At 37.8% G+C, this 13103-nt stretch overlaps 1 protein-coding gene across 1 annotated transcript; it reads right to left on the bottom strand.

Moving 5' to 3' along the window:
- Positions 1-4867: 4867 nt before the first annotated feature.
- On the bottom strand, positions 4868-11095 carry LOC117303831 (prefoldin subunit 1-like). The gene is made up of 4 exons (XM_033788216.1): positions 11047-11095; positions 9372-9538; positions 5784-5868; positions 4868-5158 (listed from the first exon to the last, which is right to left on the bottom strand). Exons 1-4 carry the CDS (start codon positions 11083-11085, stop codon positions 5069-5071), a joined length of 381 nt encoding a protein of 126 aa, XP_033644107.1. The 5' UTR covers positions 11086-11095; the 3' UTR covers positions 4868-5068.
- Positions 11096-13103: the final 2008 nt, after the last annotated feature.

Here is a 13103-nt window from a genome sequence, read left to right as displayed (position 1 = left end):
GATACTTGTGTGGATCATTATATTCTACTTTTAAAATATCTTTCTAATCATATGCATTCTATAACAAACGGTTACAAACGCTTTGCAAAGACCAACTCGACCAATCCGCGGCAACGTGTTCCTTTAATCCGGTCTTAAAGTTAGAAAAAACATCATCGTTAACGTTTGAAAGCTTACTGACTGAAGTCCATACTAATACCATTTTTGTCAGTGAAAGATTTCCTTCTGAAATCAAATTGTATTTGAGTTGATCTGAAACCCTTTAAAACAAGCAACAGCTGGTTTTGCATCAGTTGTTACATCCAAAATTACGGACGAGTGAACAGGCTGAAAATTGTGAGTGGTCCTTCTCTATTTTCTGCTGACTCAGGTGGATTAGACCCAAACTTCACGGGTTTGTATGCAATATGGTTAAGGTGTCATGGCCAAGTGACTTGGAGCATCAAATTCAAGTTCTGGTGATTTAGTCATCGGGGTGTGGGTAAGAATCCGGGTCATTACACTTGTGTCCTTGAGCAAGACATTTTGGTATAATTGGTTCTCTTCACCCAGGGACATAAATGGGTACCTGCGAGGTTTAATATTGTGTTTGAAAAAACCTACTGGTGAGCGTCACGGCCTATTGGGGCTGTATACTCCCACTCCCCAGGGAGCTGAGAAAGATGAAGAAAAAAAGTTATGTTAAGACTAGTCTTATCTCGAGTTAGGATGAGTAAGTCCTAATTACTCGTCCTAACTTAGGACTAGCCGTAAGTGTTTTATAACTTCTAGCTAGAAGTCTTTTATTATTTTAGTGAGAAATTACCTCTTTCTTTTGTTACTTCAGAGGGAGTCGTTTCGCACAAGTTTTATACTATCAACAGCTCTCGAATGCTCATTACCAAGGGAGTTTTAAAGTTAATATTTGTTTTGAGTAATTACCAAACGTGTACCTTCCCTTTAAGTGTAAAATGTTTTATATAAGAAATATAATTATCACACAAAACATGAACACTGGCTGCGACTATTGTGTAAGCTCTACCAAATCCTATAACGGTGGGCAACATGGCACGTGCTGTGGTGTGCTGAGATATGTTAGAGCCATGTCACACAAGGCAATTTAACAGGCGCAACTAGTTCCAGGCAATCTCCAAGAAGAAAAGCCATTCACATTTCAATGTTCAGCTATTTTTTTCTGGGGATCATTAAGACAAAGTTCACAGAATGACTCCTGTACTAACAGAGTGGCCTTGCAGCGTGCACTGCTGTTGGTTGCCTCCTGTAAAAGTTGCCTTTTTTTCCATTTTTTTTTTCAAGGGTGGAAATAATTCTTGAGGGTCAAGAGACAGAGATAGACTTCCTGGTCAACCATGATCCCGGAAGGAATGGATTTGTAGATGGATTTGGAAAACGAAAAAACTTAATTATTTTTTGTATATAAAATGTATGTAGTCGTCATCATATGTATGATTCAATGGTTCAAATAATATTTATTTGCCATTTTGTTTATACGATTTGTAATAAATAATCGCATTTTTATGCCAATTTATATAGTATTATTTCTAGATGCTTTGGATTATTTTGTCGTATCCCTGCTCCATCTTCAACAAATCATACCTTGTATTTAAAGGCACTGGACACTATTGGTCATTACTCAAAAAAATTGTTAGCATAAAAGCTTACTTGGTAACGAGCATTGATAGTAAAATAAACATTGTGAGAAAAGGCTCCGTCTGAAGTAACTTAGTTTTTGAGAAAGAGGTAATTTCTCACTACGATATTTGATTCTGAGAAAGACTTCAGGCCTGAAGCAAACAAATTTGTGCAAAAATAGTGTTTTTTTCTTTCATTATTCTCTAGCACCTCCTATGCCAAATTGAGTCCACATTTCACAGGTTTGTTATTTTATGCATATGTTGGGATACACCAAGTGAGCTGACTGGTCTTTGGACAATTACCAAAGGTGTTCAGTGCCTTTAAAGGCCTTGACACTTTTGGTAATTACTCCAAATAATTATCAGCATAAAACCTCACTTGGTAACGAGTAATGAGGAGAAATTGATAGTATAAAACATTATGAGAAACGGCTCCCTCTGAAATGACGTTGTTTTCGAGAAAGAAGTTATTTTCCACAAATTTGATTTCGAGACCTCAAGTTTAGAATTTGAGGTCTCGAAATCAAGCATCTGAACGCACACAACTTGAGGTCTCGAAATCAAGCATCTGAACGCACACAACTTTGTGTGACAAAGGGTGTTTTTTATTTCATTCATATCTCGCAACTTCGATTTAGCTCAAATTTTCACAGGTTTGTTATTTTATGCATGTTTAGATACACAAAGTGAGAAGACTGGTCTTTGACAATAACCAATAGTGCCCACTGTCTTTAAACCTACAGGTCTTTAGTTGGATTCACACTCGGAACATACCGAGATGAGTAAAATAGGGAAGCAAGTACTATCAGCCGAACCAAGCGAATTAACGGAGACAGCTCAAAGCTTGGTGTAAATATCAGCTTCCTTCATGGTTGCAATATACGACGACAAATAAAATCACAATGATTCATCATGTTTTAACAAGAGTGCATCGACACTAAGAAGAGACTCGTATCATAGGGTATACGGTTGCCATCTTGGAGAGGGGGAGGAGGGGGGGGGGGGGGGGTCACTATACAAATCAAATGTATGTAACCAAAGTGAGGCCCAAGATTTCACAAAACCTGTAAGCAGACAAACTTACTAAGCAGAGAAAAGTTTTGCTTTGCAGGAACAGTATACTAGCCGGAATTACATTAAGCTTGCACTGTTGTGGCTGGTGCCCCACTCAATTTTTGCCGAGACATCTTAGCAAAGAAATTTGTCCAGCAATAATTTCTGCTTAACAGCTTTTTGAAATTGGGCCCAGGTCATATGGACAATTTGTGTCTGTTATCCTCCGCTCAATTGTTAAAGACACACTGGACACTATTGGTAATTTTCAAAGACCAATTTTCTCGCTTTGGCAGGTGTATCTCAACATATACATAAAATAACAAACTTGTGAAAATTTTAGCTCAAACGGTCGTCGAAGTTGTGAGATAATAGTGAAAGAAAAAACACCCTTGTCACACGAAGTGGTGTGCTTTTAGATCATTGATTTCGAGACCTCAAATTCTAAATCTGAGGTCTCAAAATCAAAATTGTGGAAAATTACTTCTTTCTCAAAAAATACGTTTTTTCAGAGGGTGCCGTTTCTCACAATGTTTTAAATACTATCAACCTCTCCCACAAATCGTTACCAAATAACGTTTTATGCCAATAATTATTTTGAGTAATTACCAATAGTTTCCACTGCCTTTAAAGCCATTGGACACCTTGGTAAGCAGTATTGTCCAAGTCCCACACTTTGTGTATCACAACTTATATATAAAATAACAAACCTGTGAAAATTTAGGCTCAATCGGTCATCGGAGTCGGGAGAAAATAACAGGAAAACCCACCCTTAGTTTTCGCACGTTTCCTTATGTCATGGCATGTGTTTAAAATAAATCCGTAATTCTCGCTATCGAGAATTGATATTTTTTTAATGTTTTCTCAAAAAGTAAAGCATTTCATGGAATAATATTTCAAGAGAAGTCTTTCACCATTACCTTCTGTAAACCCTGTAAATTATTTGTAAATCTGTGAACTTTATTTGTTTTTCTGTACCGAAAGTGTCCATGGCTTTAAGCAGTACTTCTGCTTAAGCAGCTCCATGGAATTTGGCCAAGGCATCTTCTTCGTACTTCCCGAGTCTTAAAAGTCCAATGAAAAGTCCAATGAAGCATGTCAGCCCTTGTTCTCGGTAATTTGTCCCACGGAGTATCATGCCTGAAATCAAACAAGTTTGACTCTACCAAGACTTGACTAGTAAAAAGAAAACTACAGTGAGATGTAACTCAAGTTTAAGGTGGAAACATTTATTTTCAAACAAACGTTCAAACAATTCAAAAACGATGAGCACTTATAACACTTTACAATACACGTTTTATAATGGGAAAGCTAGAACAAAATAGTAAAGTGAAAACCTATACAAAAAGAAGTACCAAAAGCGCTCTGTTCCAAATTTCGTCTGTTAACAACTCCCTCGAAAGAATAATGTTTGTTTGTTTGTTTGTTTGTTTATAGATGATATTCCCGTAAAGTGAACTTGACAAAATCCCATAAAAGGAATTAAATACCAAGCTGGCAACAGCCAATCTCTCTTATACAAACATTGTTTTAATGTCTATGATTATGAATTACACAAATCAAGAAATTGTGATTCACTAACTAGACGACAACAATTATTCTAGTCATTGTGAAATCAGCAGTTAGCTTGGTAGGATTCGAACTGGCAGCCTTGTGGTTGCAAGTCATGCAGTCTAACTACTGTACCACTGTGGCCTTGGATTAGAAGGGTGTTTGGAGAGAGCAGAGTGTCATTGGGAGGGGGGAGAACCTGGGGCTCTAGTGTCTCAACAACATCTCCCAAAAGATTTGCTACAAGGTATCCAGAAGATAGAACAAGATCAGGGTTTGCCCATAACTTGTCAGCATCTAGCCAGCAGGACTGTACAGCTTGTCATTTTGCTTTTCAATGGCTTAATTAAGGGATTTCCTTTCAACATATACTAGCGTGGAAATATGTGATTTGAATGAGGCAATAATGAACAATTATGGGTTTACGTGTAGCAGCGGGAAGCAACCAACTTGCCAGCCGGACTAGTTGGACAGAATTCCGTTGTAAAACTATGTACATGCTAAAATAATTGTTGTCGCCCAAGATGAAAATGATGTTTGTGATATTTTTTTACTTATTTCTCAAAAACTTCAGCACCTCAGCAAGTAATATTTTAAGGGAAGCTTTCGATCATCATCATTATCTTCAAACAGTGTAAGTTTAGTGTAAATCTGTGGACATTGTGTTTTGTGTCGTACAAAAAGTACCCAGACCCTTTAAGGGAGAACGCTGAACATACCCAGAGGACAGATCTAGTTAATCAATCAGACATTACGGAACAAAAGGACATAAATTCACAGCATACAGGGTGTCGTTGGACATGGGGGGGGGGGAGGGGCGTTGAGTAGCATCACGACTTGGCAGCTTGCTTACTGGCGACCATCTCCCTGAGGTTTGTTTCACTCTCCTTTAAGGTTCGCTCCAAGTAGGCCTTGCTGTTCTGTAATGAAAGGAGTGAATATTATACATCCATTACACTCTGTATTGGAAGTGTCGTGGACAAGCGGTTAAGAGCACCGAATTCAAACTCTGATGTTTCTGATCAGCAGAGTGTGTGTTCGAATCACCAGCTGCGATACTTGTGTCCATGAGCAAGACACTTAACCATTGCTTCGTCCTTCAGATGGGACGTAAAGCCATTGGTCCCATGAGTTGTGTAACGCATGTAAACAGAACCCAGTGCACCTATCGAAAAGAGAAGAGGTTCGTCCCAATGTTCCTGGCTGTGGCTGCTGTATCAACGTAGCACCTTGTTAACCCTTATAAGGTGCTAAATAAATGGGTCTCAGAATTCATCAATGCAATAAGTTTGTATATCCTCAACGCCTTAAGTACCTTCTTTGGTAGATACCTGCGTTATATAAGACTTTGATATTATTATTATTATTATTTTGGAGTGAGAAGGGACGGAAAATTCATGAGGAAGCAGTAAAGGTTGGGCAGGAAGAAGAAAATATAAGGGAGGAAGATGAGTGAGGAAGAAGTAGGCAAAGATGGAGAATGGAAGCAAAGTAGAGGAGAGGTGGAGAAAAGATCAGGGAAGAAGTTGGCATAACAATGTTTACCTGCAGCTTCTTAATCTTATCATCAGCCGCCTTGACTCTGGTAGTTAATGTGTCCTTGATGTTGGCAATGTCTTGAAGAAGAAACCTGTTAATAATAATAATAAAAATAATGATAAAAATAATAATACATTTTTAAATAAAGCGCTTTACACACACGAAGGGCATTTCAAAGCGATTCCTACATTATCAACCCTGGTCACTGGACAATGGGCCATTATTACATTCCTTAAACCATCTCAGCTACCTGAGGAGTATACAGCCTGCGGAGCAAATTATGCGCTACTAAGCTAAATCAATCACAAGAACCATCTCTGCCCTCACAGGTACCCATTTATCTAAGACTCTCTATCACATGTTGCCAACAATCATCTCGATCTGTATTTTACTGTTTGCATTTTTCTTCCCTACCAGGGCCCAATTTCATGAAGCAGAAAATACTGCTTGGCAAATTTCTTTGCTATAAAAAAAAACCACAAGTGAGACACCAGTTGCAACAATGTAAACTCTTTGGAAGTTTGCCTGGGAACCAGTTTCTGCTAATCAAGATTTTTCCACGCTTAGCAATTTTTTCATGCTTACAGGATTTATGAAATTGGGCCCTGGAAGATGCCAGGGCTGGAATTTTAGACTGGACCACAGGCACTAGGCCTGTGTTTTTAATGTCGGGCCAGTAAACTCACAACTGGACAAGTCTGGCGGTCTAATGATGTTCAATCTTCATTAACAAAAATTATACTCCAACCAACTAGTCTGATAAATATCTTTCAATTTATGTTGAGTACCCAGATCAACTTGAAACCCATAAGACGAATATTTTTCAACAGCAGCAACAACAACAATAACAACAATGTATTTTTTTTTTTTTTTTTGTCATTTTGAATCTGGTCGTTTGAAAAAAATTCTGGTCCAGTAAAAATTACGAGCCACAAGACATGAATTTGTCCTCCATATTCCAATTCCAAATTTCTTCAAATTGATAGTTTGGACTGATCCACAAAATTATGTACAAATCGTAATCTGGGAATTCAGTTGGATAATTGTTTATGACTACTTGGAAATCTTTCTGCTATCCCGGTTGTTAATTGAGACTAATGATGTCACATCCTACTTGTTTCATCTATCACAGGGGGCTGAATTTTCTAATTGAGTCTCAGCTAGTATAGAGATTACCTTTAAGACATTATCCCAAATCTCTTCAACTTCTTTTAAATTGATAAATTTGGACTGATTCATGAATAGGTACAAATCGTAACCTGGGAATTCAGTTGGATACTTGACTACTTCGAAATCTATCTGTTGTCCCGGTTGTTAGTTGTGACTAATGATGTCACATCCTGATTGTTTATAGATTACCTAAAGACATAATCCTAAATCTCTTAAATTTCTTCAAATTGATAGTTTGGACTGATTCACAAAACTATGTACAAATCGTAATCTGGGAATTCAGTTGGATAATTGTTTATGACTACTTGGAAATCTTTCTGCTATCCAGGTTGTTAATTGTGACTAACAATGTCACATCCTGATCGTTTCATTTATCACATACCGCCGCCCTGACTCCGGCTGACATGTCACATACCTCATGTGTACACACATGGTCGGGCGACGAGAGATTGGATTATGACAAATTGATGCGCAACATTCTGCAATTCATGTTGGGTAATCGTTGGGTGACGATACGATCGTCAAGTACTCTAGGTGTGTAGTGAGTAAGCTTGGGCGATATCGATTTATTTTATTCACGATATATCGCCGACAATATATCACGTTATTCGATATAATCGCGATTAATGAAATTTGACATCATCAGTCTTAAAACTCCAAGTGAAAGTTGTAGAAGAGACAGTCCTAGCATAAGAGAGGTGTTCTAATGACATATTCTTCTGGTTTTACTCCAAACCTATGGGGTGAAAGATGAATCAGCAAGCAAATACATCGCGATATTTAATCGATATATCACGATATATCGCGATATATTGCGATATATTGATATTTCGATTAAAACCAAATCCATCCGATATCGAAATCGTGTCCAAATTAATATCACGATATTCGATAATATCGTGATATCGCCCAAGCTTAGTAGTGAGATCATATACTGGAAACACTTTTGATATGCCTGATTACATAAGTAATAGGTGTTTAAATTTGCATCAGGGATAAAGAATTTTAAAAATTTTTTAAATCAATGGTGGGTTCGAATTCCACCCGAGTTATATGCCTGTGATATTTTTTTTGCCCATTGCCCTCGTAGAAGTTAATATTATTTTGGAATAATATCAACTTCTTCTTAATATTGTTTTAATGATTACATACGTTTTTGCCATTGCCCTTGTAGAAGTTAAAATTATTTTGGAATCCGACCTGAACATTTTTTTTTTCACAGAACTCGACAAAGTACAAAGTATTCAGTTCTTATAGGCACTGGACACTAATTGATAACTACTCAACAAAATTGTTAGCATAAAAACGTACTTGGCAACAAGCAATGGAGAGCTGTTGATAGTATCAAACATTGTAAGACACAGCTCCCTCTGAAGTAACTAAGTTCAACACAAATAATTTGGATTATCAGCTGAGCTCAGGTGCTTTTAAAGATGCAAGGTTACTCTCTAAACACTGATTGAACTTACTTAGACTGACCTAGTTCCAAGCTCCTCTCACATTATATTCACAGTTTTCCAAAACCTTGTTTTTAAATAAAATTTCCACGGAGCCAGGAGTCCACTGGCCAACAATTGAACTTGACAATTGGATTGGTGTCGATGTCCATTCTAGACGATGACTCACATGGAATTTTTCATTGGGGCTACCTTGAACAAGTCTACCTTGACTACTCGACAACTCTAATTAGAAAGAGCACTCTATTAAACGAACAGTTCTGCTTATTAAAAAGTCGCATTCCCTTTATAAGGGTTTGTATACCTTCTATATATCAAGTTTCTGGAAGATATAACTGTAGATGTTTCAGCTGTCAAGTTTTTTGAGAAAAAAAAGTGAAAATCACAGAGCAATGTTTTCAGGAAAGTAGAGTAAATCCCTTGTTCATGCTCTAAAATAAATTTTGTCTCACTGACACAAAGAATTGTTTTTGTTTAATTGTGTTAACTACAGTACCTCAGCAAGAAGGCCTAATATTTCAAGGGAAGTATTCTACAATCGTTATCTCAAAACCCAATAAGTTAAATACAAGTCTACAGACGTTTGTGTTTGGTATTACCCACCCTTTTACCCTTTTAGATGATCCCCTTGCTGCACCTTCCCAGGTTTTATTATAAATTTAGATGTGTTTGTCATACGCCTCTCTTAATATTTATGCATGACGTCATAATTCTTACCCAAAATGAGGCTATGGGCGCAAGTCCCCTATCACTTGCAGTGGCTGCGCCCATCGCCTCGTTTTGGGTTAGCATTGTGACGTACCCCATGCATAAATATTAAGAAAGGCGTATAGCTATTTCAGCATTTAGCAATCATCCACATCACATATATGACAATCCAGACTTGATATAAATAAACCCCGATCAAAGCCTTTACCCCAAATGAGACTATCAACAGTCCTCCAAGGGGTGCCTAGTTTCAACTCACATTCTACCGACTCCTTCATAGACTCTCGTCGTTGGAGGCAGCTGAGTCAGCTCGCTATCTGTTAGTCTAGCGTGGTGTTGTTGTCTCCTTAATTGCTCTATCTGGGCATCGGAAATCTTCAACTGCTGTGATGTATCAATCATCTTGATCTGTAGTTCTTGAAAAGCCTGACGGAAAGACGACAGTGAAAAATATGTCACAACGTTTTTAAGTCGTAAAAGCAATAACTGTAACCCTTGATGGACGACTCCTACTCCTAGAACTATGAGCTTCAAGGAGATGCCAGCAGAACGAACCTCATAGTCATAGTTCTACCTTGGTTCTACTAGGAGTAGACGATAACTAGCAACTTGCACAGTAAGTAGGTCACGTCAAAGCAATTCTAAAAAGAGAACAGCACATGTACGTATAAGATTCTCACCATCAACAAGCTAGCGTATCAGGCCCATGCAAATCGTGTGACGATACGTATGCAAATATTGCCTGATACACCAGACAAAAAAATAAAATTACTATTTCAAAAAATTTAACATAAAACCATTTATATCGCTCCAGGATGCAATGCAATGCACATTAGGTAGGGCACTTGAACCAAGATAAAAAAAAAAGGCAGGAAACATTCAAAAGACCTTGTTTCAATTCAACTTGTTTAACCCTTTGCGTGCTACGGGCGCAAATTTGCGAACGCAACGTTTATTCCCTCACTGGCCAGATAACGGACACATATCTATGGAAGATGGGGCCGAATCTGACGATGGCGATGGCAGCTTTCCTATGCAAGGAGGGAAACAGGGTAGAACTGTCCATGGTGTTGGGGAAATTTTTCGCCGTGCTTTGGAAGTGTGTATTTAATAAATTATGTACCCGAACTCAATTCTGTTTGAACTAACTGGTTGTCCGTATTATACTCTACATTTATCTTATTTTGCATTTTGCAATAAAATAATTCCTTCACACAGAAAAATGCTTTCGAGTACAGATGTGTGTAATTTTAATGATTGTGCAAAAAGATTCCAGCGGGCAGGGAATAGTGTGTGTAATGAATGGTAGCATGCAAAGGGTTAAGGCGTTTCAAAATATGACCAAAAGTTCAGAAAAATCCTGGTGAGAGCCCTGAGAAGGGAGAATATTGTTATTTCTACATATCTTGTCCACTGCTGGTTTCTGCCCAAAAAACGGATAACTTTCCCTACGGCGCCACCACTTTTTCACAATTTTTTACAAAAAGGAATATCTCATTGAGATAAATTAGAGATAAATGAGATAAATTAGATACTAAATATTATTTCATAATCGAATGAAAAAGTGTTGGCGCCGTACGGAAACGTATTTACCACCCATTCATTTACTTGGGAAGGGAAATATTCAGGGAAACATTTACTGTTCAGGAAAATGTCAAATAACTAGATGAACATGAAAAGCAATGTACTTTAACATGTAAATAAACAGAGGAATGTTTTTAAAGTAAAATGATGTGTACATCATCATCACTCAACACACATGATCAAATGAATATTGATTGGTCACTTGTGGTCATTTGTTTCATCAACTTAACGCACAAATTCCAAAGTAAAATGTTCGTCCTCCAACCGACTATATTATAGATAACATAATAATGCAATAAAATTGATAAATGATACTTTAAATAAAGAGAATCTAAAGATATTTTCATCACCTTCTTGAGCTCAAGATCAACTGAACCGGGGGCTGCCATGATGACTATAAATTTCTGGCCAAGAGAGGGCGCGGTTCTCGGCACCGTTAAAATTAATTTTGCTCTCACTCCTCAAAAGGGGGTGGAGTTATCCCCGGTCGGTGAGAGGGGGGAGCAAACAAACTAAACCAAACTGTTTTAGTTTAGTTATCTCTTCTATGTTGTAGGAAATTATAGTTAATTTAGTAAAGAGGGTTTGCAGAGACTTGCTTGTTTCTTCTTTGAATGCCCCGCCCCCGGGCGGTGGAGTGAAAGTGTTATTGATTGCAGTACTGATCCAGATGGTATGTGGTCTCCTATTACTATTGTTTCAAGGGTCCAAATTATATATATATTTTTCTGTGTAGACCCAACTAAAAGTGTGGCCGACTGATATCTCCAAGTTCGTATTTTGTTTTTACAAGTCCCCTTTTTAAAGACCCTGGACACTATTGGTAATTGTCAAAGACCAGTCTTCTCACTTGGTGTATCTCAACATGCATAAAATAACAAGTGAAAATTTGAGCCCAATTGGTCGTCGAAGTTGCGAGAAAGAAAAAACACCTTGTCACAAGAAGAGTGTGTGCTTTCAGATGCTTGATTTCGAGACCTCAAGTTCTAAATCTGAGGTCTCGAAATCAAATTCGAGAAAAATTACTTCTTTCTCGAAAACTACGTCACTTCAGAGGAGAGCCGTTTCTCACAATGTTTTATACTATCAGCCTCTCCTCTCCCCATTACTCGTTACCAATATTATAAGGTTTTATGCTAATAATTATTTTGAGGAATTATCAATAGTGTCCACTGCCTGGGTTTGGACATTTTTTGTAGGAGATAAAACACAATTCAGATTTACACTTAAAACATGGTTGAAGATAATGATGGTAGAAACTTCAGCATCCATCCCCTTATTATAGTTTTACTTGTTGAGAGATTTTGTTCAGCTGTATTTTTTTATAGTAAATAAATGAGTAAAACAATGTCAACAGATTAATTCTCGTCTCAAACAAAACTGTTTTAGCATGTACATTTACACGTACTTCATGGTAGTATTACTAATCCTGTATACAAGAGCATGACAAATTAATCGGGGGGGGGGGGTCGGGGAACCCGGATTTGTGGCCAGGGCCACATTTCATAGAGATGCTAAGCACAAAAAAATTGCTTAGCATGAAATTTCTTCCTTGATAAAAACAGGATTACCAACCAAATTTGCACACGATTTTCAGGATAGGCAAACAACAGCTGAATACAAACAATAATATATGCAAAAAAAATGGAAATTAATTGGTTGGTAATCCTGTTTTTATCAAGGAAGAAATTTCATGCTAAGCAAATTGTTGTGCTTAGCAGCTCCATGAAATTGGGCCCTGCCCTAGCCATAGTCAAATCGAGACCCATAGGGTAGCATCGAACGAGAATTTTCCAAGGGTCACTTGCTTTTGTCATCACAATCGGCAATGCCAATGGTGGTAGTTATCAACATCCAATTTGTCTTGAATTACATGCTTCGTGTGATCTGCCAGTAAAACCTAATCAGTTCTAGAGGGTATATCCGATGTGATGATTATAGTTTACAAGGAGTTGATTTTAGTTGTGGGGGGGGGGCATAGAATTCTTTACAAAACAAAAATAGTGATTGGCTTTTTTGATGTGCTAATAAACCTTGACAATTTGGATACTATTATTTTGAGAAGTTTGAGTGCCAGGCAGGTTAGGTTCGCGATAGACCCCTGAATTGTTGAATCTTTCGAAATAGTCGAACTCAGGAACGAAAGATAATTTCAACACTTAGGTCTACAGCATGGGTCTAGTTTTCGATATGGTTCAAGGGCTTGCAGTAATATCTGTTTGTTTGTCAATTATTATTTGTTATACCATAAAACTAGTAACCTGTAGGCCTCCAAAGGGTGGTAGTGTTTTCGAGTATTGCCGAAGGAGCGCCAAACCTTTATGTCCACGCAGGGGGGGGGGGGTCAGCAATTACCGCGGCAACGCTGCTGATATACAAATTTGGGAGGGGTAAAAAGGAATATGTT

This window comes from Asterias rubens, chromosome 20 (genome assembly GCF_902459465.1).
Source record: "Asterias rubens chromosome 20, eAstRub1.3, whole genome shotgun sequence".
Taxonomy (NCBI): Eukaryota; Metazoa; Echinodermata; class Asteroidea; order Forcipulatida; family Asteriidae; genus Asterias; species Asterias rubens.
Note: the sequence above shows the minus strand (reverse complement) of the source record. Positions and strands in the feature narration are given on the sequence as shown.